The sequence below is a fragment of the Dioscorea cayenensis genome, chromosome 4 (genome assembly GCF_009730915.1).
Source record: "Dioscorea cayenensis subsp. rotundata cultivar TDr96_F1 chromosome 4, TDr96_F1_v2_PseudoChromosome.rev07_lg8_w22 25.fasta, whole genome shotgun sequence".
In the NCBI taxonomy this organism is placed as follows: domain Eukaryota; kingdom Viridiplantae; phylum Streptophyta; class Magnoliopsida; order Dioscoreales; family Dioscoreaceae; genus Dioscorea; species Dioscorea cayenensis.
In genome coordinates, this window is record NC_052474.1 from 19788648 (window position 1) to 19816062 (window position 27415).

The following is a 27415-nucleotide window of genomic DNA, read 5'->3' on the forward strand; positions in this document are numbered from 1 at the left end:
ATTTTATTTTCAGATATCAATTTTTATTTTTGCAGATATATACCCTCATAATAACTTATAATTACATAATAATCATATAATCCAATTGCATATTCAAATAATTAAATCTGATTAATTGAATGATTTAAGTTTTATCCAATGTGATTTCACTCTAGAATGGGATTGGGATATTCAAATACTCAACATTCCAATATTAATCTCTGCCTATGTCTACTTTAATAGTATATACGGGCACAATTTATAATTCTTTCAATCAAATACAAAATTCATATTTTTCAACTATCTCAAATCAAACTCACCTAAAATAAAAACCAAAATACAAAAATTAAATTCATAAAAATCATCCCGAAATTATCTAAAAATTCTATTTAGCACACTCACTGTATCTACAAAAATTTGATGTTTTCCCACATCCAAACAAAAAAAAAAAAACTCCAACTACTCCCAAACAAATCAAAACCAATCCCACCTGAGTTTTCAATGCAAATATGCTAATTTGATACTCAGATGCTACTAGAAAGGAGACATTTTAGCCGCAGTTACATGCACCACTACAAATCCTTTAAGCCTTACAAAAGATTAGTAGTTGATCTTAATTAACCTTCCTGCATTTCATTGGCCATGCTCCCCTCAATTCAAAATATAGTTCCCTTCCCTCCAAAAGAAAAATTATCATCTCCATCTTTGTCCTCTACTCTCCAACCTTGAGAATATCCTCTGTATATTCTCTCAGATATACTTAGAATTTCCCTGAGATTACCGAAGATTAATAAATTCTTACGTCCTTAATACTATGTTTCTTTAAGGAGAGGAATTCGGGGAGGTGGTCTCTGTGGCAAGAATGGAGAGCCACAGAAGGACAACCTCGCCCTCTTGTGTTGTCTTCGCCTACGATGCAACACGGGAACACACCAAGCATGAATTCCAGCTGACTATTAATAATGCTCGAATGCGTGGTGACATTATCTCTGCCGGTGATACATTGCTCGTTCTCGGTGTGCTTCATACCATCAACAATCCGAGTAATTAATCCTCTACTACTTTTCTCTTTGTTTGCATGAAATCTGTTCATTGTAATCAGATTCAATGATTAACAAATGTGGATCAAATTGTAACCCTATTTGTTTGAATTAATACAGTGGGTTACCAGACAAAAGCTTGCACTGATTCATTTGCTGGGACGAATGCTCGAGCTCTTGAAGAAGAAGCCTTGAAGAAACTTGATTTGTACGAGAGCATGCTTCTTCCAATTGCTGAAACAATCAAAAAGGAAAGGGTAATAAGTTCATTCAAATGCTTGATTGTTTAATTTACGAAGAAGTGTTGTAACTTCAGTTTGATTTTCAGGTTGGGCTGAAAGTAAAAATAACTGCTGGAACACCAACCAAAAGAGTTATAGTGCAAGAGGCTTTGTCACATAAGCCTTCTTGGATAATACTAGAAAGGTATGTTTGATTTTTATTTCATATGTTTCAAGTTATCTTGAATTTGATCAGCTTATCAATCTTAACAGGAATCTAAGAAATAATTTGAAGTTCTATGTGAATCACATACCTTGCAAAGTTGCAGCAATTCAAGATACCCAGGCAGTGGATGTGGTTAAACATTTTTATACAAATCCATCAAGTGACTCTGATTTCAAATCAGTCTATTCCATTGAACGAACTATTTATTCCACATCAAATGAGCAATATCTTTTCGATAATGAGCAATCATTTGTCTCCGGAGGAGGTTATTTCGCATCGATAAGTTCTCTAGACATTTCTGATATTCATAAAAGCAGCGATTCAACTTCATTTAGCAGTAAAACTTTTGATCATAATAGCATATCAAAGAAAACAGGTATGAGTTGCAAGATGAATAAAAAAACTATATATAACTTTCATTACTATCACCTAAGCGTTTATAAATTAATTTTAATTTGCAGGAAATTATTCCAAACATCGTAAATCGCATTCAGCTTCTCATTTTTTATCAGACAAACCTAACTCTATCTTACAGTATGATTCCTTGGAAATGCCAATTCTCTGTGCTGCCTGTGGATTAAGATCATCACTTTATGTGAAAGAGTCTATGAGATTCCAATTTTCAGAAATCCAAAAAGCAACAGAAGACTTTTCAAAGGAAAATTTATTAGGGGAGGGTGGGTTTGGTCATGTATATAAAGGACAGCTAAAAGACGGTCAACTTATCGCGGCAAAGATGCGAAAAGAAGCAAGCACACAGGGCTATTCGGAGTTTTTCTCCGAAGTTCATGTTCTAAGTTTTGCTCGGCATCGAAATATAGTGATGCTTCTTGGTTATTGTTGCAAGGAGAACCATAACATTCTCGTATACGAATACATTTGCAATAGATCCTTGGATTGGCATTTATTCGGTAAGAGAGCTTAAATAAATAAAACTGTATATTTTGAGAAGTTCATGATTTGATAATTTGTTTCGGTTGTCACAAAGATGAATCTGCAAACTTCCTGGAATGGCACACAAGACATTCATTGGCCATGGGAATAGCGAAAGGGCTTCGGTTTCTACATGAAGAGTGTCGCGGAGGACCAATAATTCATAGAGATTTGAGGCCAAGCAACATACTTATAACCCATGATTTTGTTCCTATGGTGAACTTTTCAAAATATTGTATCATATTAAGCTAATCTTCTATGTTAGATCAATATCCTTATGTAGTTCTGATCAGTCTAATTGATTCACAGCTCGCTGATTTCGGCCTTGCAAAATGGAAATCTGGTGGAGAGTCATTCCAAACAAGGATCCTTGGAACTTCAGGGTGATAAGTGATAACCTTTGCATCAATTAGACTAGAGAACTATTATCACTTAAATTTTTCTTTTTATTTCTAATAATGTGCAGATATCTTGCACCTGAATACGCAGAGTATGGTATCGTATCTGTCAGAACTGATGTTTATGCATATGGCATTGTTCTATTTCAATTGATTTCTGGTCGACGAGTTCTTGACGATAAAAAAGGGCAATCTCAACATATATTGCAATGGGTATATGAATCTATATCTACACATCTATATCAAAGGATTCAAATCAATGCTTAAATTGTTTGTATTCTTAATTTTTCAGGCAGAGCCACTGGTTGAGAGTCTCGCATTGCATGACCTCGTTGATCCACACCTTGGAGACTCATTCGACACTCATGAACTGTATCTTCTTGCTAGAGTTGCATTTCTTTGTGTAAGAAGAAAACCAGAAATGCGACCATCTATGGGAGAGGTTTGTACCACTACCATATTGAATCCAATATTTATAGCGACATGTTAACTGATTCCACTAACATTACTGATGAAAAATACATAGGTGGTGCGTCTCCTTGAAGCAAAGAACAACAACAATGCTAATGAATTGGTGCAGCAATTCATTCCTCACTATGTTAAGTGATTCAGAAGACAAATTCTAAAGATTTGGAATTGGAAATTAAATCTTGAATTGAAGAAGAAATTGGCAGCACTGATCATACTATCAGATAATGTTCCTGAAGGGACTTCTCCATTAATAAGTTCCATCTCTTTCATATCTAAAAGCATTATGGTGATGTATGTAGCATGATGTTGTTTCGGCACTTGTTAACTCCACAGTGCCATCTAAATTTAGTCAATGCATTATGGAGTTGGTGCAAGTAGACACTAAAATTAGAAGCAAAAAAATAATAATAATAATAATAAGGAAAGAAGAAAAACCTATGAAATAAAATATTAAGAATATGAACTAGACTGATGTTAGAAGCGCAAAAGATTTATATAAAAGACCAACACCACCCTGAAATGTTGCCTTGCCCTCAAGGCGAAAGAAAGGAAACTACACAACTAGGAGGTCATAAGCTTCCCAGCTGGCTTCCTCCAATGGATGATGGTGCCACTGGACAAGTAATTGAAGAATAGCAACACCCGAATCCTTTTCCAGGAGTAGGCCAAATTTTTGTCAGGTTCAACTTCAAATTACCAATCTACATTGATGAAAAATTGGAAGAGGGGCAAAAGTAGACTCCCAATATCCTTTCGCAAGACAAAGCAAGACATGGAAAATGGGATGAACTTTGGATGTAGGAGGCAGCTGTAAGCCTGTAACTAATATATAACTGGACCAACCTTACATACTTAGTAATAAGGTCCAAAATATTGAGGCAAAAGCTTTACGTATTGACCAACGATCAAGTGGTCTATTGGTAGCCGGGTCCCCAATAGAACCTTTCACAAGTAGTGAGAGTTCGAATCTTGGGTGAGGGTGCATTTCTGGGAGTGTGAGTAGTGGTTGTGTGCGGGTGGTCCCAGCGCCCATGTGTGCGCGGGCCCCGCTCCCACTTGCTCCGCCGAGGCTTGTGCACGCCCCTGCCTTTCTTAGCGGCTAGACCGCTCATCTTGGCACTTTACGTATTGGCGTTTGGCAAGGGACTTCTGCCTATAAGGTTGCACCAAAAGGGGAACAGAATTTCCTACTTCAAATGACAATTCATGCCTTCTGAAATTGACTTGTGCTTTCATGCAAGAGATTGTGCCCGCAAAAGGTTGGTGCATAACACCTTCAACATTGTATCTCCAGCAAGAAGCTGTTCTTCCAAGTCGGCAATCTTTGTTTCACCAGATACAAAAAGATGTAAGGGGTGGAAACCTCGACCATAAACAATCTCAAAGGAGATCATTTTAAACACTGAATGAAAAAGAACTCCTGCCAAAAAGCACTCGAAAATGTTACATCTCGGTTAGAAAGAATTGATCTTGGGATCCCATGCCAATGAACAATTTCCTTGCAAATTATGGCAGCCAAAATTTTGGCAGTCAAAAGGTGAGATAAAGCAAGGAAACAGGCATGCTTGCTAAATCTGTCAACAACCACCACAATGGTATCGAGAAGAGACGAGCTGCAGGAGGCCTGCTGGTACAAGTTTTTGATACTTGTTCTGCTAACAAGTCAAGCAATTTTAAATAAAAACCTTCACACCCTGCTTCAAATGCGGCCTACAAGGTTCACAAAGACTAGTTTGAGTGTTTTTAAAGAACCTCCATGGCCCCTGGCAACAGTATCATGGGATTCTGCCAAAATCTTGTCTTTTGATTAAGGATGGTCTGGAATGACTGGCCAAGATTTATAAAATAGTTATTGGACAGCCATGTGAAAATCAGAGGGGGCTTTTCAGTAATGTGGTTTATCCACCTTAATAAAAAAAAATGTGGGAAGGCAAATTCTAAGTACAGGAGGCTATCATATTGGGTCTGCAGGCTGCTACTTGGTTGGGCTGTTTGGAAACTTAGATTGGACCTGATTTAGCTTCGAAATTCTAGAGCTAGATTCATGGCCTCGTATACTGAATGTGGCTTATAAATCCTCGGATGCATCCTCTAGAAATCCATCTTCATGTGTGGTCACCGCGGAGGGTTTTTGAGCCACCACAAGATATCCACATCATCTTCTTCTATCCAGGTGGCATTGCCTGTGTCAAGAGGGCCAAGGCGAATCTCTGTTGCTTTTCCTTTTTCGCATGCAGCATGACTAGTTTTTGTATGTTATCTATAGCTCATCTAGGCTTTAAGCGCTGCAACATCAACGGTTAAAGTGTAAATGGTATCTAATTTGGATGCAATAGATGATAGCTATCACATAATGGGATCCAAAATTGGGTAGAAGGTAGATTAGCCTGCTCATTCGCGGTAGTAGATTTGGTATTCACCATCATGGATCACATACCAAAATGGTAGAAGCCAGGATATTCATAGTGGAAACAGCAAATCACGGAATTTAAAGGAAATTTTATTAGAAAAAGTACGCAACAACATTGAAAACACAACTTCTCTAATAAATGTAATCCGCATGGAGAGGATCAAACCCCAAATACAAATCAGATAAACAGTTCAAAATGAAAACAAAGCTAGAACCAATAGGTATAGTTATAGCCTTAAGGGTCAGTCAATTGTTGTAAACAGAACTAAAAATAAGGAGATAACATGGATAGAGGAAGTAGTGGGAAGCATGACTTATGGAGGAGGAAGATCATAGTGTGAAACCTCCCAGAATCTCATAAAAAACAGATTCTAAAACAATTTAATTCCCATGCGGGTCATAACTAAAACTTTATTCATCCCATGTGGCCTCCTAGTATATGTGCGCAAAGGTGCAACATATCAATATATCTAACAGCTTATTATTCAGATCAAGGCCAAAAACATGAAGCTAACAACAGTAAAGATGAAATAAGAATTCCAAGCAACCTTGAAAATTTACAGTGAAATAAGACCAGGGCTTTTAGCATAAATACAAGCATGAGAAAGAAATCTATTCAAAGCAAAGTTGGAAGACAAGCATGTTCAATTTGTATTGCATATAGGACACTAAAACAGTTTTAAATAGGTGGCCATGAATAGTTCTCCTGCAGTCTGGCATAGTCGCATTTATGCCAACTGAAGGTTCATAACAAGACAAGTCCAAGACATTGAGGAAAAATGGAACCATGGCAAATAAACTATCTTCCATAATTTCTAATTTGCAACATCAGAATATGCTGAATATGGTAAGGATGCCAAAATAATAACTAACCTAGTTTGCTTTACCTGGCCTCTTACATATTCTTGCTTTTGTTTATCAGATAATCTTTCTGGCTTGCAGAACACAATCACAAAGGAACTGGAATAGCAGCATCTGCAATCAGCCTACTCCACTAACGAAAACTGCATCAACTGCATCAAAAAGGATAAACAACTAGTGCAAAATGATATGACCTGAGAGCATATGAGAAACGAGACTACAATCTGCGATTATTTCCAAGATCAAAATCATCAGACTTGGAAGTTGCAACAAAAGCCAGCAAGGGGTGTTGGAAGTGGCGGAGCATGGTCCTGTCTGTCACTAGTGGCACCTCTAAGTCGCAGACCACCTCAACCTTCCTGTGCACATGAACTCCAAAACATCTCAAAAGCTAAGATGTCGGTGTTACAACTTCATCATAAGATCAAGGAACCAAGAAGGAAGCTAACAGCAGTCCAGAAGGATTTCAAATAACCTCACTAGTCATAATCTGGAACAGTTACAGTGAAATAAAGGCCAAGGCCTATCCTTGGGAAACTTGAAATAAGCAAGGTTTTAGTTTAAAATTTACAGTGAAATGAAAGCCGAGCTTAATAATTAGAAACCTGAATTTTTTCCTAAATGACAGTTTTAGTTGAAACACAAGCATGATAAAGAGATCTAAGAGTTGGAAGACAAGACAAGCAATTCAAGAATAGTTAGCCTGCAGTTAAATCTATTCAAATTGAAACTCCTCTGGCATGTTGCCAAAAGCTCGCATGGTGTGACTGGCTACATTCAGCAATTGCAGGTACTCGTCAGCCCCATCAACCAGGCACTGAAGATTCAGGACAAGGCAACACACGTGCAGGGAATCAACCTTCCTAATTTGTAGCATCAAAGTATTTTGAATATGGTAGGGATATCAAGAAAATTACTGACCTTATCTGTTTCACCTAGTCTCTTACAGATTCTTGCCTTCTGCTCATCAGATATATCATTCGCGCTCACGATCACCTCAAGGAGCTGGAACAAAACCTTCAATTAGACAGCTCTATTGAAAAGGATAACCAAAGTTAAAAACATGAAGAATAAGTAAATAACAGTACCTGAGACAGCATTTGGGAAACTGGATAACCATCTGCAATTAGGCTACCAACCTCTTTATCTGCTAGATCAAAATCATTAGACTTACAAGCTGCAAGGAAAGCCTGAACAACTTCCTCGGGAATCACCTGTTGAAAATACAGAAGTTAAGTGGCCGATTGAGAATCAAAATGTAATTCCTAAACTTAATCCATTAGATGATTTGTGAGAAAAGAATTTGACAGCGCACTATTCAATATTTATCCAGGTCTGTCAAATAGAAAAGGGCCCTAGAAATATTGTCTGGACCTTGTATTATGAAAAAAGGGTCTGTTAGTACACCCTTCAATATCCAGCTCAGTCAAACCGAAAAGAAGGCAAGATATGTTGTTCACAACCATCCTCTATGAATTGTGTCAACCTGAAGAAACATTAGCAGGCAGAAAGATACAGATCATGTTGTTTGAGATGCTATACCTCGTGCAACATTATTTACACCAAAGAATTGAACAAGCTAGTAAAGCTCGTGACTGAAGACTCAGAAAAAATTAGATGCCAGGATGACAGTTTTGCACCCTATCAAAATAAACAGGTTGTTCCATCCAACATAAATTATGGTAATGGATTGAGAAGCCAAAATGAACAAGAAATATAAACATTACTTGAACTGAATATCAGGAGAGTATGAATTCTGCGGGACTGTCTATAAAGGAGTTCTTTTGAAATGTGAACAGAATCATAAATCCAACAAACAGGTTATTTGATGTGAACTATCCAAGCAACAATAATAAACTGAGGGTTCTCTCAGCTAATACATTGCAACAATCACAAGTTATCAAATCCAGCAAAACATCCTTTATAATTGTTTGATGTGAACTGTTAAATGCTTAAATAACTCTGCAATATCAAAATCTTAAATAGCTGAAAAGAAAGCAATGCCTATACGGAAACATTTTGCATCTGAGAATTCATTTACATACCCCAGAAACACTGATCAGATCATTGGAAGAAATCGATGAGCCAAACAAACGAGCAGCACTCTGAAATTCCAAAAACATACCAGCAACAGCCATTGTTATGTGGGTGATGGAATTAGATACAAAACCAGTCACAATCTTCAACTTTTAGATATATAATAAGTAATTGAAGGATTCATTAACCAACATAACATTCTGCATTTTTTAAATGTTTAAATAGCTTAATAACAACTAAGTTACAAAAGTGAACTTAATCATCATAGTTCAAACGAACTAAGATATAACACAGCCAGAAAACTAGACAAATAGGAGGATACAAAGGAGTTTCCAGTAGGAAAACTTCACCTGCAAGTATGTTATTGCACGTCGAAGATCGCCTTGAGCAATGGAACCTAGAGTAGAAAGGGCCTACAATGATAAATAATCATAGTCTAGTTAAGCATGGCAAAATAACACTCAGAAGACATAAAGATTAAATAAGAGATTATACACCTCAGAGTCCAAATCAAGGCCTTCTTCTCTACAAATGTGTAGAATTCGACTACTCATGATTTCGTCAGAAAGAGGCTTGAACCTAAACTTTGCACATCTAGAAGCAAGTGGCTCGATGATCCTTCATTTATGATTAACATTTAGCATGTTAGTGCATATTCCACAAACTCCTTTTTATGCACTAAGGAATACTGATATTAACAGAAGACTTAAACCTATTATTTATTTTGTCAAAGAAGAAAGAACACAAAAGAAAATGATACCTGCTTATATAGTTGCAAATAAAAAAGAACCTTGTAACCTTTGAATAAGTTTCCATGGTTCGCCTCAAAGCGTTCTGTCCAGAAAACAGATAAGGATAATTACACCAGTAAAAATATTTCAATCAACAAAATAAGGAGTATCACATACTTGAGCATCTTCAGTCATTGAGTCAGCCTCATCTAGAATGATTATCTTGTATGGTGGGCACGGGTAACTACTTAGTTTCAAAGAAAAACATAAAGTTAAAAATTAAAAATTAAAATAACATTGAAGAAGCCTTGCGGTCAGTTTGGGTGGTATACCCTTGACGCTGGCCTGAACCAACAGCAACAGCAGCAAAATCCTTTATTTTTGTCCGCACAACATTGATTCCACGATCATCACTTGCATTTAGCTCTAGCACTCTTGATTTATACAGTTCAGGTCTGAAATAAGTACACATGTTACATAAAATGAAAGAATATAAATAAAGCGGGAGCACAACCATGAGATAATGGAAAATTCACAATGATACTTGCATCTTATGCATCTAAGACATTAAAATATCAACAAAGACCTACACAAAATAGAAGCCACTCCTCATGACAGAGGAAAACTAAAAAACTTTATAAAACATTTAGGTTCTAAATACACAATAACAAAGACATAAACTCAGGAGACTGATCAAAACCATGTGCAAATTTTGCATTACCTGATAATGAAATGACTCCACAAGTTTAGCATTTACGTTTGTTATCCTCAACAACATATAAATGGTTCTTCAACAAGAGATTTACATAACTTTTAAGAAATAAATGACACATTCAGATTGTTTCAACCTAAAACCTGTCCAGAATTTTCATAATTTAACCATTTCGCTGCCAATTTGATTAGAAGAGAAAAAAAAGGCATATAAACAATTAGGGATTACCCGAAAAGTTGGTGCGCAATGGCAAGAGCGGTGGTGGTTTTCCCAGTACCAGGAGGACCATAGAACAGCATATGCGGACACTGCGCAATCAAACACCAAACCAACATCAATCAACAACGGAGAACGAAAAGGAAGGGTTTTTCAAAGAATGGATCTCACGTTGGCCGTCTCTAGGGTATTGGTGAGGACTCGAACGACCTCGTCCTGGTGGGCAACGTCCTTCACCTGCTTCGGCCGGCTGCAAAAAAGAAGGGGAAAAAGTAAGATAAGAGAAGAAGTAGAGGAAGAGATACCGAGAAGGAGGATGAGAAACGAGTACTATTTCTCCACCCATGGCTGAGAACTGAGGACCATTGGCGCCATTGATGAGCTTCAAAGCTCGCTGTTTTGGCTTTCGAAACCCTTGATTAAGCCCTAGCGGGTGAAGAGGGAAGCAAAGCGGATTAGGGTGGGGGTTATGAATACCCGAACCCGCCAACGGTAACAAAATAAAAAAAAGAAAGAGAAATGATATTGAATCGGATTCGGGCATGATTAAGGAAAGATCCGAATCCTTTTAATGATTAATTAAAGATTTAAAAATGGAAAGTGAATATTATATATTCTAAGCTTCAAAACTTGAGAAGAAATAATCTGGTTTGGTAGAGTATTTGTAAAAGGTATTTTAGATTCTAATATTAGTTTGAAATTTTAACTTTTTTTTTTTTTGGGAGGAAAACTTTTATGTAAAATTTATTTTTTTTATTTTTATTTACAAGTTCGATAAGCGTTCGCTGTCCACATACTGTGGGGAGTCTCCTATGCACAGTGTGTTGTAGGGTCCCCAGTGTAGAAGAAAGCTTGCAATCTAATCCTCTGCCACAAGGCGAAGGCATATGGCCAAATGTTCAATTTTCTGTTGTGCATACATCCCTGACTATGGCTCTTGTTGCAAAATATATATATATATATATATATATAAAATAAAATAAAATAATAATAATAATAATAATGGCAAGCCACATCATTAACACGCATAGATAAATGCTTTTATTTAAAGGACATGATAGTCTACTAGTTTGACAAACCTCTTAGTTTATTGGTGTAAATCTCTTGTATAGAGTGCCTGTGTTTTTTATGGATGTTTAAATTCGAATATTTTTATATTAAGATATTAATTCCATGGTTGTGTACACCCCTGATATGATTTATCCATATTTTGTTAAAAAAACATAGAAATGCATAGTAAACCTTTCGATAACACACATCCAACATTCGAAGCCAACAAATGCATTAATAGACATCATTTTAAAAAAGGGCTCTTATTATTATTATTATTATTATTATTATGTTAAGAAGATGCATTAAATTAATCCTCATCCATTTTTCATTTAAATTATGCACTAGTCACAAAAACCAACAAATAAAGAATCACAATATATTTATTTGGTGATAAAGACAAGGACATAGAACCAACAAATGAAGAATCACAAGATATTTGTTTGATAATAAAAGCAGAGACATAGACATAAAAATATATTAGAACTATTAAGTTATACTAAATTCTAAATATCATCTGTGAATGTTTGTAAACATTCTTAAATGATGAAAAATAAATACAAAATTGGAAAATGGGGTTGAGATTTAAAGAGAGAGAAATGGGAGAGTGGCACAGGTTGTTTGATGGTGATCCAATGGATCTCAGAAACATTTGCAAGCATCCCTTGGTAACAAGTTACTTGATTAGTTTATAGAAGATGGAAACATTTGTGCTGCATATTAATTATATATATTTTCTTGGCTAGTCAATTTATAAACTTGATTACGTATATTATTAAAAGAACCAATTCATTTTAACAAGAAGATTTTGAGTTTTTTTTTTTTTTTCTCAATTCTATAAACACAGTGTGCACTTTGTACTACTAGAGATTGATTATTTTATTGTCTATGATTTTAATTGAGACAAAATCTCTCAATTATGCTTAATAAAGTTTTTACCCATTGCTATATAGCCTATATTATATTGTATGTATACAATTTGAAATTTTTAGATTATATCAGTTTGTTTTGAATCTTTTGAAATTGATGAGACTGACTATAGTTGTGGTCCATATTTCTTATTGGGGTTTCTAAATACACTTGACCTGTATGTAGGGTTTCATTCCCTTCCTGGGCGTTTTGATAAAGTAGCCCTATTTTTTTATTTTTAATGATCAAAATGGCTCTAGGACAATCACATTATCTGCTGGGCTGCTGATTTGGTATTTTCAAATAAAAAAATCATGTTTTTTTTTTGCATTTTAACCTCTGAATTGTTTTATAATCAATAAGTTGACTTATTCTTAGGTTTTTTAAACCAAATATTTTAAAAAAATTTATTAATGTTTTAAAATTTATTAAACTTTTAAAAAACTTGTTAAGAAATATATAGGAGTGTTTTTTTTATTTAAATCCCTTATTTGTTTTATAATTAACAAATTATCTTTTCTTTTTGATTATTTAACCTAAATTTTGTTTAAAAAATTATGTATAATTAGGTTTCACATTTAGAGAGAATATGATATAAGTAAGTTTCAGATTTAGGGAGAATATGAGTAGGTTTAAATCAATAAGGGAGAATATGATATAATTTTTTAAACAAAATTTAGGTTAAATAATCAAAGAGAAAAGATAATTTGTTAATTATAAAACCAATAAGATTTTAAATTAAAAACACACACTTATATATTTCTTAAAAGTTATTTAAAAGTTTAATAAATTTTTTAAAAAAAATTGGTTAAAAAACTCCAAAAAATAAGTCAACTCATTGATTACGAAACAATTTAAGGGTTAAAATGCAAAAAAAAAAATCACGACTTTTTATTTAAAAATACCACGTAAGCAGTTCATTCAGCGCTGACTCAACGCCTAGTCAGCACATCACATCACCCATGTGAGTGATGTGATGGTCATAAGGTCATTTTGATAATTAAAATGACTCTAGGGCCATTTGGTTAATTTAAAAAAAATATATTACTATTTTATTAAGAAGCCCTTCCTTTTTTATTGGTATTTGAACGTGACTTAAAATAAGTATGTTTTTTTAATAAAAAAATAAGTAGGGTTAATAATCACCCATTGCCAATATAAAAAATTACAAGCAATTGGTCCCACAAACTTTTTATTTATCATTTTAAAAAGTCAAGAGAGCATTCATCAATTTTTTTTAAAAAAATTTGCCTAACACCATTTTCTTGGATTACACAAAAAGAATTAAATATGTTATCCCTTTAAAATACATGTCATAACTCATAAGTAAGTGGTGGCTCCAACCAAAAATAAATTGCCTTTTTGTTTTTCAATAAAAAGAAATAATTATTTAATTATTATGCATGGTGAATAAACTTAGAAGTAAAATTGGATTATGGAATGGCAATTTTTTTTTTTTTTTATTGAAAGTATATCTTTGATTTTTTTTTCCTCTAAAACAAAGTTTGGTAGGAATGGATATTCAAATTTTTAGATTTAACTTTTTTTAGATTTTAAAAATTATGAAAGGAGGGAATTCTTTTCTAAAAAATAATTATCCATCATATCCTACCCTATATCACATCAATTATAGAAAGAGAAAGCAGAATACTGCAGTAAATTTCATATCAATGATGAATATAGAAAGTAGGATAATGTATTTAGGAATAAAGAAAGAGTAAATTTAATGAGATAAAGAGTAATTTTAGAAAACTCGCTGATATTCTGAAAATGTTAAAGCAAATAACTTTCTTAATACATGTGAAACTGTTAAAAGTGACAATTAAATAGTAATAGAGAGAATACTTTTCAATCACTTGTTAATTCATACAATTTGAAATTAATGTGAGCCAATGTTAAAAAGGGTATGGAGATTGGTATTTCCTACGCCCATTTACACTTACAAAATATATGAAAATTCTTCCATGCTCATTAGTTGTATTTTTTTTTTTTTACAAAATATGGATAAGTAATATATTAGGAATGTGTATAAGAATAGAGTAAAAGGTTATTGACGTTAGTTGTAATTTTTATAGAACTATGATTTGTCTAAATTATGAATCATTTTATCGATCTTGATATAATGCTACTCATGCAATTGTACTTTCAAAACTACCTTGGTAGTTTTTGATTTGTCATGCTCACTCTTCTTTGAAGCAACTTTAATCCAAAACTTCCAATGATTAATTATATATCATTATTATATATATATGAAAATATGACAACAAAGGCTGATGTGAAAGTAAACCATGAAAACCAAGAATTATGTGATGGATTAATCAAAGCTAGTAGGATATTTATTCAAATAAAGCCTATGTCTCATAAAAAAAATATAAAAGAGCAAAAATAACAATTGAAAGGTGAAAGAAGGCGGAGAAAACTCTCTTGATTGAACTATGATTTATCTATATTATAAATCCTTTTATCAATCTTGATATAATGCTACTCATGTAATTGTACCTTCGAAACTACCTTGGTAGTTTTTGATTTGTCATGCTCACTCTTCTTTGAAGCAACTTTAACGCAACACTTCCAATAATTAAATACATGAAAAATATGACAACAAAGGCTTATGTGAAAGTAAACTATGAAAACCAGGAATTATGTGATGGATTAATCAAAGCTAGTATGATATTTATTCAAATAAAGCCTATGTCTTATAAAAAAATAATAAAAGAGCAAAAATAATAATTGAAAGATGAAAAAAAATGGAGAAAGCTCTCTTGATTGGTTTTTTCAGCAAGACCCCTAACTAATTTATATAAATAATCCAAAACCTTAAATTTCTTATTGATGTTAAGTTGTTAACATGTTAAACATCAAGATTTTAACATGCCAAGATCACCAATTTGTGATTGATCAAATATGATAAATATTTCTAGATTCATCTAACCAAACCCTAAAGTTTTTGATATATCTATTTTAAAATAGCAAAGATATCACCAATTAGAAATGGTCTATCATGGGAAAGTTATCAATATATTGCTATGTATATCTAAAAAAAAAACAAAGTTCGTTTTCAACACTTCCTTTCATCTTCCATTTTTTTATATATCTCAAGGAATATAAGTTTAGATTTATTGACTATTTGGGACCTAATTAGGATCATAGTAATAAAAGGCTTGTGAATCATCTATGGTGCGCTAGATTCTCAGTGGTGAGGTCCATGTTGTTGGAGATCACATAAACACAAGCTCATAAGTATTTAACTATTAACTTAAATTAAATCAAGATTATAGTTTAAGGATAGATTATCAAGTCTTAGTTTGGATAAATTAGATAAAACAATGGTTAACTTAGCTAAATTAAAATCTTAGTAAAACCAAAATTTTATCCTAATTTATTTATATGATTGTAAGCATATAAATAGGTATGGTTGCCTTTACTATTTAGACATGTGGTTGTGCAAAAATGTGGAATGTTATATATAAAATTTTGTTTTCTCCAACATATAGGATACTTGAAATTAATGATGGAGATTTAAGACAAATACATTCCACTTGAAGTTTGGTTAGTTAGATGGTCATTACACTCCATGATGATGTGTTCACTTTTGTTTACTTATTGTTGATGATAATCCGGTGGTATGAGCAAATATATTATATACCTGTTTTTATTTAAACACGCTCATACTAAATATACATGTTTATGTATTCACTTCTAAAGAGATCTATCATTTTATAATATGCTCATTTAGTTTAAATATTTAATTATAATAACTAATTTGAATTGAATGATGATATTTAAAATATTTTTATTTATAAAAAAATATTTAATTTTAAATATTTGATTATAACAATTGAAATGAATAATAATATTCAAACTATTTTTGTGAATAAAAAATTTTATTTATGACTAAACATAACTTAAATATATAATATCATTTTCTTATCGAGTATAAATAGAATTTTACTCTTCCCTTCTTTTATGTTTCCCATTCAAATGAATTTTTTCTCTAACCGGACACAATTTTAATGTCTTTCCTGTTATTAACTTATTATTATTATTTTCATTCCTTTCATTTTTTTTTTCTTCTCATTTGACAAGCCAAATGCCTCTCGTCCATTTTAGGATTGAGTAGATAACTGTTAAACAAGCGGGGTTTTAAGCTAAAAAGATAAAGATGAAGTGAAAAACTAAATGTTGTATGATTTTTTTACTGAAAAGTTTAATGGAGACGACTAAAGTTAGTCATAACATGTAGATTAGTTATGCCACATCAGCCAAAATTGTTAGAGAAAGGGCATATAAGTGAATAAGTTATTGGAGTTTGTTAACTCTTAAATAATTACATCGCTTGTATATATATAAATAGGGAATGTTATATATTTCACATTGATGATAAATGAAAGTTGGTGATCTCAATTTCCTTAGTGCCAGAGTCTCCACTCATTATGGCGATCAAGATCCAGATGTAGCACAGGAGTAGTCCCTACACCTATCCTGACCGACAGGGCTCGATGATCCAGGACGGTGTTTTTTTCAGTCTGTCCAGAACTTTTTATCTTTTGACTTTTCCTCGTTTTCTCATACGTTGTTGTTATGTTGTACTTAATTTTTATTCCTCACATCCCGGTGAGAGGGATCGCTCTATCAGATCATTTGCTATTTCAATAAAGCTGTGGTTTATCCACATTTTTCAAAAAAAAAGTTGGTGATCAATGTTCATTCTTCAAAGAAGTGTTTCTTCTTGTATTTGATCTTTGACTGCCATTCATGAAGCTTGAGTTTGGTGTTTTTTCTTTTTTTTTTTCTCTCAAGTCACCCTATAATAATATGTCAATATTCAAAATAATAAGGATTTAATAAAATATCCATATATGATAATACCATTTGTACTAATTTTATTTTTATATAATGGAGAACATATTTGGATCTCCACCATACTAAATAATTATTTTCATGTTTTGGAATTTTATTGTGTGCCAATGCTTGATAATTTGTTTAGTCACATCACAAATTATTGACCATATAAAATAATAATTGTCAACTAATACATTGTGGTACAATTATTTGTGAATAACAAAACTTAAATAATATAAAAATAATAATTAAAAGAGTGTTGTTGATAAAGCGAAAGATCTATTTGTTGCTCTTAGTGAGGACATGTCCAAAAGTAAAAATAGATTAGGGTTTGGAAAGCATCTCATTTTTTATTTATTTTATTTATTTTTTATTTATTTTGAAGATGAACATAGACCATCTTTGGTGCTTTATTCTTCATCAATTAAAAAAAAGTTATGTCCACCAACTTATATGCCATGACATGAAGACGCTCAAAAGTTAGTGCTAAAGTTTTCATGGATAAGATCATGAAAGAAAGAATTTTTTTTTTAAGGAATTATTAATTTACTTTATGTTAATAATAAAATTTATTGTTATTCATTAAAATAAAAAATAATAAATATAAAATTAACATTAATAAAGCTCTTCCTATTCATTTACTTGGCCACAATATTCTTAATATATATATATATACTTTTGAAGGACCTAATTAATATTTAACTCGGTCATTTGGGAAGTATTAATATTTTATCCATAGATTAGTCACTCAGTGATGTTTGATTGGGAAATAAAAATGAGGAGTTAAATGAATTTTGTTTTTCAAATATCTTTGTTGGAGAGAAAAAATTTATTTAAAGTAACTAAAGTTTGGTTTAATCAATACTAACCAAAATTATATATTTTAAAAATTATAATTTTATTTTTCTAAATAACCATTCTCTTTTAAAAATAAATAATTATTAATACTTAATATTTAATATGTAAATAGCCATTTTACACCATAATATCTGCCATTATAATAAAATAAACTTACAAGAAAACTAGATAAAAAGAAAAGACAATAATATTATATCTTATTTGATTGACCAATATAAATTATTTGCCTTCCAAGATATTTGTGTCATTGTTATACATATATATATATATATATATATATATATATACATATGTGATAAGTTCTAATTAGTAGTGGATGTATTTTTCTATCAATTTCATAAAGATGAGATGCCCATGAGTATGACACCAATAACATGGTTTGATTGAAAGATAGAAATCATTTCAACATTGAAAATTTAAAACATTAGAGAATAAATGGTGACAACGTCTTTCATTAAAAAGGTGGAGATATTTTGAGTAAATTTATTTATGTATTTTTTTAATTTTACTCCTAAACTCTAATTCATTTTTACTTAGTCAATATTATTACTTTCATTATCACTGGTTGCTCATGATAATTAAAGGACCAAAGCTAAATTTCAAAATGCAACTTCTAACTTATTTAATAAAACTAGATTTTTTTAAAAAAAATTGTTTTAATAAATCCCTAAAAAAATCAAAAACAAAAACAAAAAATGTATTAATAAAAATAAATTAAACAAAACCTTTAATTTATAATTAATCGTGTAAAATAATACACAACTTTGGAAATAGACCATTACAAATTAGGGGAAAAATATAATTTTTAAACAGTTAGTTGAAAGATGATGTGGAACTAAAAACACATTAAATTAAAATATTTAAGATCTTTATTTATTATTTTCAATTTTAAAAATAAAATCAATTATAATAATTATTTTAAAATTTATCATGAGTCCCAGTGGCTTCACCTTGAGCCACCTTTAATTATGAGACAATTAAATAATATATATATTTTGAGTTGATAATCTTATTTTGAGCTATTTGGAAATATTCTTTTCATAAATTTTTTTAAATGAACTAATTTTGTGCCTTTTATTTATTTATTTATTGAAAATAAACTTATCAACAATTTTGCTTACGTTGGCTCATTTGCATGTATATAAAATAGGCCCCACAATTTTTCCCATCAATGGTTGCAATAATTCCCAATTTCTTGACCTCCCAAATGCTCATTTTGTGACATCTTGAGCTAGATATTTTTTCTATTTTTAAATTTTATTCATTTTTAGATTAAATTACAGGCAATATCATGATATTTTTAGTAACAAAAATTTTTAACACCTATAATAAATTTAATGAAGCCATTAGAGAAAATACAAAAAAAAAAAAGTTACATCCCAATTTTGTTATCCTTAGTCACAATATCTGTTTAATCCCAATCCTTATTCTCTAATATATTATAGGTAATTAATTTATCTTTTAAAAATAAAATAAAATAATAAAAAAAATTCTTCAAATCAATAAACTTTGAAAACATCCAAATTGGACAAAATATGGATAAACATTGACTTATGAACATTTTAAAGAGGTTTTATACTTTAATCCAAACACTATTTAATTGAAAGTAAATAAATAAATAATTTTTGTGGCAAGCTGTATTGCAGCCAAATAAATAATTTTCATTGGTACAAGTTAACCAGATGTTACAAATTCCATTCAATTGAAATCATTACTTTACTCAAGTGGACATTCTTGTCATATTGCTTCACTAAAACGCTTGTAATTTAAATTATGTTTGCTTTATTTTGAAAATAAAATAAAATAAAAAGGACATTTGAAACCCACGCAAACTCCAACAAAAAAAAAGTAATCACAGTGGTCAAATTAGAGCTAAATATAATTGTAGCTATTAATTTTGAAAAATAAGTATATCTTGAACAAGTCCAAAGAATGAGATATTTGCACACGCCAAGTAATAGTCTATAGACCACAAATTCTTTTCTCAAATACTTGGTCAAAAACTTCATTTCCACCCAATTAAGACTATATTTGATTCCAATTTTTCTAGATTCCATTACATAAATATAAAATATATAAAAAATCTCTCTCTCTCTCTCTCTATATATATATATATATATATGAGAAAACTACTAAAAACTCCATGTAATTATTGTTCTTTATTTTTGAATTTATTTTCTCTTATTTTCTCTCTAATCTCAGTATTTTAATAGAATTTTTGAAAAATAATTATGTGGGACATAGATAGCACTGTACGGGAGTGTGCTTGGAGGGCAATTTTGTAATTTAAGGACCTCCTATTAGTTATCTCAATTATTTTTAAAAATTTAATTTGTTTTTTTAAATTTATCATTATGTTTTATAATTTAAATTTTATTAATTGAATCATGTATTTGTTACACTTCAATTCTTTCATACATTATTTTTATTAAATCGGTGCTAATGTTGTTGTGATGGTCTACGTTATTTTTTTAGATTTTATTAAAATAAAAAAAATATAATTTTCTATTATAATTTTATTAATATAAGAAAATAAATAAATAAATAAATAAATTTTCAAAAAAAATAAATTATGAATTAATTATATATAAAATTTATAATTTATTAAAAGTCCAAAGATTCACAGGGTCGATTTTCCGCATAACGCGAAACGGTTTCGTGCTCGTTTCCCAAACTAACGATTCGTTTCGTCCCCATCTAGATGGTGGGCCCCGCCACTAATTCAATGGTTCAAATGACTACACGTGTCATCCATTAATCATCGCCTCGGAGACATCCAACCAAACTCTGCCACGTCATCAAGGAACTGTGTGTCCTGTACAATGGAGAACAGCTCATCCTAATGCTCTCATCATCCCATGATTCATCGGCGTGGATAACTATGCTGTCTCAAACCCTTATTCGTGTTTCCTGTTCGGCTTGAACAGAGGTTCCTGCGATTGCCACGTGTCTACACGGTCATCGTTGTTCTCTGATATTTTACCAAGCTACGAAACCCAAACAGCAAACTGGATCAACATCCATTGTCCAATAGCATTCTGCCATATGGAAAAGAAACGGTGTCACCTGATTGGAGTTAATTCGTGTTTCCTGTTCGGGTTGAACAGCTGGGATTACCACGTGTCAACACGGTCATCGTTGTTCTCTGTTATTTTACCAAGACACGAAACCCAAACAGCAAACTGGATCAATACCCAATAGAATTCTGCCATATGGACAAGAAATGGTGTTTCGTGTTTGGAATCTCGCACCTGATTGGAGCCACCTCATTACCCGCCAGAGAGCCGTAGACGGCATGGTCTTACCTTATTTAAACCCTGTTCTTTCATTCATAGACGCGAGAAAAGACGAGAAAAGAGAAGGTCCTAGAACTCCAAAAGCCCTAGTTTTCATCGCTTTTCTCTCGAGGATTTGCGAGGAATTGGCTGGTGGCGAGGTGATTTCTTGTTTGTTTGATGGTTTCTGATCATGTGGATGTGTTTTCTGTTGGATTTTTGTGCATTTTTTGATGTGAAATCTGTGGAATTTGTGGGGCTTTTCGTTTGTGGTTTATGATCGATTGTGTGGTTTTTAAGGCTGAAAACTGACGCCTTTGCTTGTGCTGATTTGTGCTTTCGTTTTCATTGGTTTGTTTTTTGTGATTGTTGTGTGGTTTTTGAGGGGTTTTGGAGCTGGTTTTTGGTACTGAAAGCGTTAAGAGTTTTCTTTTGGGAGTTTCAGTTGTTGTATCTTGTTGATTTTTTGTTTTGGTTTTGGAAATACAAGTTTTTGTTTTCCTTCTGATTTTGGTGCTTTGATCTTCGACTGGTTGTTGTGAGGATTGGTATGCCCTTCTCTCGATTACTTGTTTCTGAAAAATGGAAGCAAAAAGGAAAGGATTTCCCCTATGAGATGTATTTTCTTTTTGTGTTTATTTAATCGTTTTTGGGGTGGTCTTTCTCATCGTCTTATTTGGAAAATATATAATTTTTTGCGTTCTCTGGAAATATTTTGAGTAATATATTATCTGAGATTGAAGGTATTAGTTCATAGGCTATTGATCTGATTTGATTGGATTGTATTTTGTTTTTGGTTTGCCTATATGCCGCATCTCGGCCTAAAGCTCTGATTTCTAGATTTTGGATTTGATTTTGAGGAATATTTGGGTTCTCTAAAGTTCGCAGTTTTCTTCTTGTATAATAGGAGATTTGTTCAGATGGTTGGAGGAAGGCCAACAACAGGGCATTTAGATGTGTATTTCCGGAGCCTTATGGTCTCTGGAGGTGGAGGGAGGATGGATGGAACACCTGCCATGACTGGCTGGAAGGACCTTCCCATGGAGCTCCTTTTGCGGATAGTTTCCCTTGTGGATGACCGGATGGTCATAGTTGCTTCGGGTGTCTGCACTGGGTGGAGGGATGCTATCTGTCTTGGGCTCACACATCTGTCTTTGTCATGGTAAAAAGCTAGATCATAATACCTCTTAATTTTTGCTGCATCAGAATATTTTTCTTTTCTTTTCTTTTTCTTTTTTTTTTTTTACTTAGAAGACTAATATTTTTTAGGTTTTCAAAGTATCTTTCCAATCACTTGACTAGTGCTCATCCTCAAGATAACTTCAAAGTTACAAGAACTTGGCAGAATAATCTTGTTGCCTCCAAAGAGTTTGTCCCCTTGATGTTCAAAGTTATAACTCATGCACGAAAGCTCGTTTAACAAAAATGCAAAAATCTCACATGAATTTGAGGTTTTTGTTTTTTTTATTGTTGTGCATAAGAGTTTGACAATATATTGTATGTCACTGGAACAGTGTCAATCTCATCACTTACATCTGGTCACACAATTTTCTATGTAGGTTCATTTGTCGTTATTGGCATTAGTATGCGTTTCTTCCTAATTGGTAGATCATGGCCTTGTTTTCTCTTCTTCAGTAATCCTTGGTAATCATCCTTACTTTCATCTGTATCTTAGATAATCATGTGTGTGTTCCCATTCTCATTTCTCATCCTCACACTTGAATTCCAAAGCTGCAGTTGATCTTGCTTCTTTAGTTTTCAATACTTAGCACTGGTTATGCAATTGCCTTTTGTAGGTCCATTGTCATTATCATCATTAATATGTGCTCCTTTGTAATCATTAGATTACTGCCTTGTTTTCTCTTCTTTCAGTAATCATTACTTAATGTCTGATGGTTGGCCTTCTTTCTTGATATCCTTGTGTAAATTATCATTTGGCTTTTGTTTCCATTGTCATTTGTCATAAATCATAATCACACTTGAATGCTCTAGCTGGCATTGATCTTGCTTTTATTAATTTTAATAGCTTGTGGTGATATTCGTTTGTCAGCCAATTTATTTAATGACCAACATATTTCCATCAATTGTTTTAGTTGATTGTTCATAGTATCTCACAATGTTGAGAATACTGTTTAATTTTAATTTCTTTTTATGTAGTAAGCACAATTGTCCGCATATTTCTTTCCACTCCTAATATAGAGCAGGATTTACCGAGATCTCTCTAGAGAAATTTTCTGGTCAATTACTTTATCAAGAGAAGTTGGAACCCAAGTGATGGTACATGTTTTGCAAGAGGGAGAGTTTCAACTTGTTAATATATTGTTTCACCATAATGAAGGACCTTCAAGATTTTTAGTGATATTGTGCATGAATTTGTCTGGACTTTGTATATGATGAAATTAGATTGTTAGGTAATTGTTTATCCAAAATCAATTAAAACTTATATATGATATTTGAATCTGTTTATGTTACATGGCATTCGTTGCTTCTAATATGAAAATTTATCATCTGTTCTTGGTCAAGATTCCTTTCTTTTCAGCTGGATACCAACATTGGCTGACGGTTGAGCTATCTTACATACCATCCTTGGAGCTTTATTGAGTTGATGTGTTTTTACTGACAGAAATCTTAGCTGATCTTGCTGCAGGTGCAAGAACAACATGAACAACCTTGTCCTGTCACTTGCCCCTAGGTTCACAAAGCTTCAGTCTCTCAGTTTACGTCAAAATATGCCACAACTTGAAGATGATGCCGTGGAAACTATTGCAAATTACTGTCATGATCTGCATGACTTAGATCTTAGCAAAAGCCTTAGGCTTACAGATCGTGCACTCTATGCTTTAGCCTGTGGTTGCCCCAGGCTTACCAAGCTTAACATCAGCGGCTGCTCTTCTTTCAGTGATTCTGCCCTTGCGTATCTGACGAGTTTTTGCCGAAACCTGAAATGCTTAAATCTTTGTGGATGCGTAAAAGCTGCAACAAACAGAGCTTTACAGGTACAATAGTCTTGGAGGGCAAACTTATGCTTAGTCTGACTGTTTTCAAAAGAAATTCTTCATGTGTCTGCAATGTCTCTTCTGTGCAGGCTATTGCATGCAACTGCAATCAGTTGCAGTATTTAAATTTGGGTTGGTGCGAGGGTGTTGGCGATAAAGGAGTCATCAGTTTGGCATTAGGATGCCCCAACCTCAGCGCTCTAGACTTGTGTGGCTGTGTCCTCATAACAGGTACTGAGATCTTCGGTTTCTCTTTTCAAAACCAAGAAGATTAAATAGAAATAAGATTGACAACTTCCTTCTAGTTACTCTATGATTCCCTTTTTAAGGTTTCAGCCTAATTATCTGTTTGCCATTGCCTTCTATAGATGAAAGTGTAATTGCACTGGCAACTGGGTGCCCTCATCTAAGATCCCTCGGACTATATTACTGCCAGAACATCACAGACAGGGCAATGTACTCACTGGCGAACAGCTGCGTGAAGAGCAAGCGGGGATTGTGGGATTCAGTGCGCAACAACGATGTGAAAGGACTCATGAACCTGAACATCAGCCAATGTACCGCGCTCACTCCGCCTGCAGTTCAGGCTGTTTGTGACTCATTCCCATCACTGCACACTTGCCCTGAAAGGCACTCACTGATCATCAGTGGCTGCCTCAGCCTAACCTCTGTGCACTGTGCTTGCGCCGTCCAAGCGCATCGCTCGGGAAGGTCAGCGATCACACATCATGCCTATTGATCGAGTGCACGGCATGACATGAGAGGACTGGACATGTTTGTAAGAGTGTACATATTTGTGATGTTGCTAAGCATGTTAGAAACATAAGATGAAGGCATGCTGCAGGGTCATGCTCTTGAATGGTGTTTTCAAGCTGTTGTTAAGTTTGGTAGGCTTATAAAGGACAATCAATACACTGGTGAGTTCATGGGGAAATTTTAATGTTGGGCATAATGACCTGATTAAAATTCCATTGTTTCATAGTCTTAAGATTGATAAGTGATGATGTCCTGTGTCCAACCAAAGTTAAGCTGATTGTTATTAGTCCATTGTTCATAAAAAACATCAAATAAACAATCAACAACCAATTACCATCCTTACAATGGAATATTTGGTATTTCACTCTTCTCCCTAAGTTGGGAGGGAGTTTAAATTTTCCCCTGTGGTTTATTCACATTTTTTTATATATATATAAAAAAAAATGGCTAACAACCAATTTTTTGATTATTAAAATAATTTTTAATTTAATTTCACTAGGAAGTCACAAAAGATATTTTGTATCTAATTTGTTGATTTATTGTGTCTAATTTGTTGATGTGACCGGAAAAGCTGATTCAGCACATTTAAGCCACGTCACTAACCTTCCACATCATTAAAAACTGCATCATTTATATAAATCCACGTCAGCATTTTCCCCCCTTGCTTATTCCCCTTTCTTAGTTCTGGAGGTCGCCTTCTTCTTTCATGGTTCTCGATATCAAACAGTTCCTCATCTTTTGAGCATATTTAACCCTCTTCTTCTTCATCATTGTCTGGAGGAGTGGGTTGCATGTTAGTTAGCAATATTAACATTAATATCTTCTCTTAAGTTTTGAACCAAAATGATGTTTATATGATATATCTTATCTTAAATAAACAAATATTACTGGTGCTTTTCCATCACACATAATAGGAAAATCCTAACATATTTCAGGACTAATAAAGCTTTAGCAAAATCAAACATCTTTTTCATTTGAGAATGAATAAGCAATGTAAACAACATGAAACATTACTCATTAAAAATCAATCAATCTTAAAATACTAAATAACCATATATCATCCATTAGCCTTTTGTGTTTCTATGTTTATATATAATCAGTAATGCATAGATTTTATCAAATCCTACCTATTTTTATATATATATAAATATATAAAATCTAATTTAGTGGGCAAATCTTGGAATAAAATATAAGCAGGAAACAAATACAATTATTCAACAGAACATAAGGCCTACTTTCCTAACAAAGTCATCTTCATCTATTTCATCATCTTCATGCACATCTTTATCATCATCCTGATCAATAGTATTCTTGTCATCTTCTTTCATTTCCGAGTCTCCAGCATCAACTGAATTCATTCAGACTCTTCTTCATCTCCATGTTCATATTTCTTGAGGATTTGGTTTTCTATATTTCTACAACCAGAGTGTTTGTCATTTCAGAAAAGTCTTCTTTTCCCCTCTTTTACATGAGTATGGAATGAAAAAAGAGGATGCTGACGTGGCTTCATTTGAGTGACATGGTTTCCTATGAGTAATGTGGAGACTGGAGGGTCAGTGACGTGGCCAGAGGTGTTGAGTCAGTTTTTTTTTCGGTGGCCACATCTGGAATTATGCTGGTGACTCTGGTGAAATCAAATTAAAGATAAATGATCTTTTTAATGCAAATTGAAGTTCAGTCACCCAAGTGAAAAATGATCATAGTTGAGTCTTCTATTTAAAAAAAAAAATTACCCGCAATAAATGATACACATCGTAATGCCACATTCTAAAGGTAATATTGCCAAATATATAAATGCTTTCATTTTCTGAAGGTAATCACAGAGAATAATTTGACTACATCAAAGCATATTTGCTTCCGCCAACGACCTTCGGGTCTATTGGTACATGGATCGCCGATAGAGCTCTTACCGAGTGGTGAGAATTTGATTCTCGGCTGAGGGCACATTTCTGGGAGTTGTGAATAGTGATTGTGTACGGGTGGTTCCAGCGCCCACGTGAGCACGGCTCCGTCCCCACTTGTTCCACCGAGGCTTGTGCACGCCCCTGGGGTCTCTAGTGGGTTCGCCCCGCTCTTATTCCTCAAAAAGCATATTTGCTTCCTTAGACTTGACAAAAGGAAAAGAAAACACTGAGGCGCAACAAAAACATATAGAATGAGGTAAGCTCACCGACAAAAGCAATTAGTGATAAGGATATGGGAAGCAAAATTAGAAGCATCTGCAGAATATTAACACAATAGAGGAAGACCAAAATATTCTAAAAATATATTCAAGTGCTCAATATTGCATATGAATGTTGACAGTATTAGAAAGAAGCCATAAAATGAAATAAGAGGGAGACGTAAGGGGAACTTCCTCAAGTTTTATCTAGCAATATTTTCATACAGTGATACAGACACCCATAAATTAAAATATTTCAGACTAATGTTTATAACATTCTTTATGTTATATATATAGAATACACAATATTGGCCACGTCTGAAACATCAAGCA

At 33.0% G+C, this 27415-nt stretch overlaps 3 protein-coding genes across 6 annotated transcripts; 2 read left to right on the top strand and 1 right to left on the bottom strand.

The window, feature by feature from the left end:
• The first annotated feature begins 305 nt into the window (after positions 1–305).
• On the top strand, positions 306–4387 carry LOC120258542 (cold-responsive protein kinase 1-like). Its single transcript, XM_039265993.1, has 10 exons — positions 306–1022; positions 1140–1276; positions 1348–1445; positions 1514–1731; positions 1979–2377; positions 2455–2615; positions 2709–2782; positions 2866–3010; positions 3090–3239; positions 3324–4387. Exons 1-10 carry the CDS (start codon positions 842–844, stop codon positions 3402–3404), a joined length of 1644 nt encoding a protein of 547 aa, XP_039121927.1. The 5' UTR covers positions 306–841; the 3' UTR covers positions 3405–4387.
• Positions 4388–6991: 2604 nt separating this feature from the next.
• On the bottom strand, positions 6992–10720 carry LOC120258541 (replication factor C subunit 2). Of its 2 annotated transcripts, none has more exons than XM_039265992.1 (12): positions 10567–10720; positions 10407–10485; positions 10248–10327; positions 9640–9762; positions 9485–9551; positions 9337–9410; positions 9074–9194; positions 8927–8989; positions 8585–8644; positions 7628–7753; positions 7461–7544; positions 6992–7356 (listed from the first exon to the last, which is right to left on the bottom strand). In XM_039265992.1, the coding sequence occupies exons 1-12, from the start codon at positions 10608–10610 to the stop codon at positions 7255–7257; spliced, it is 1023 nt and encodes a 340-aa protein (XP_039121926.1). In that variant the 5' UTR covers positions 10611–10720; the 3' UTR covers positions 6992–7254. The 2 variants fall into 2 exon arrangements, with proteins under 2 accessions (XP_039121926.1, XP_039121924.1); XM_039265990.1 differs by having other exon boundaries at positions 9485–9554.
• Positions 10721–21226: 10506 nt separating this feature from the next.
• Positions 21227–25207, top strand: LOC120258857 (F-box protein SKP2A). Of its 3 annotated transcripts, none has more exons than XM_039266307.1 (5): positions 21227–21330; positions 22077–22331; positions 23817–24165; positions 24255–24396; positions 24534–25183. In XM_039266307.1, exons 2-5 carry the CDS (start codon positions 22090–22092, stop codon positions 24902–24904), a joined length of 1104 nt encoding a protein of 367 aa, XP_039122241.1. In that variant the 5' UTR covers positions 21227–21330; positions 22077–22089; the 3' UTR covers positions 24905–25183. The 3 variants fall into 3 exon arrangements, with proteins under 3 accessions (XP_039122241.1, XP_039122242.1, XP_039122243.1); XM_039266308.1 differs by lacking the exon at positions 21227–21330 and adding an exon at positions 21382–21717 and having other exon boundaries at positions 24534–25207; XM_039266309.1 differs by lacking the exon at positions 21227–21330 and adding an exon at positions 22729–22813 and having other exon boundaries at positions 22157–22331; positions 24534–25207.
• The last annotated feature ends 2208 nt before the right edge of the window (positions 25208–27415 follow it).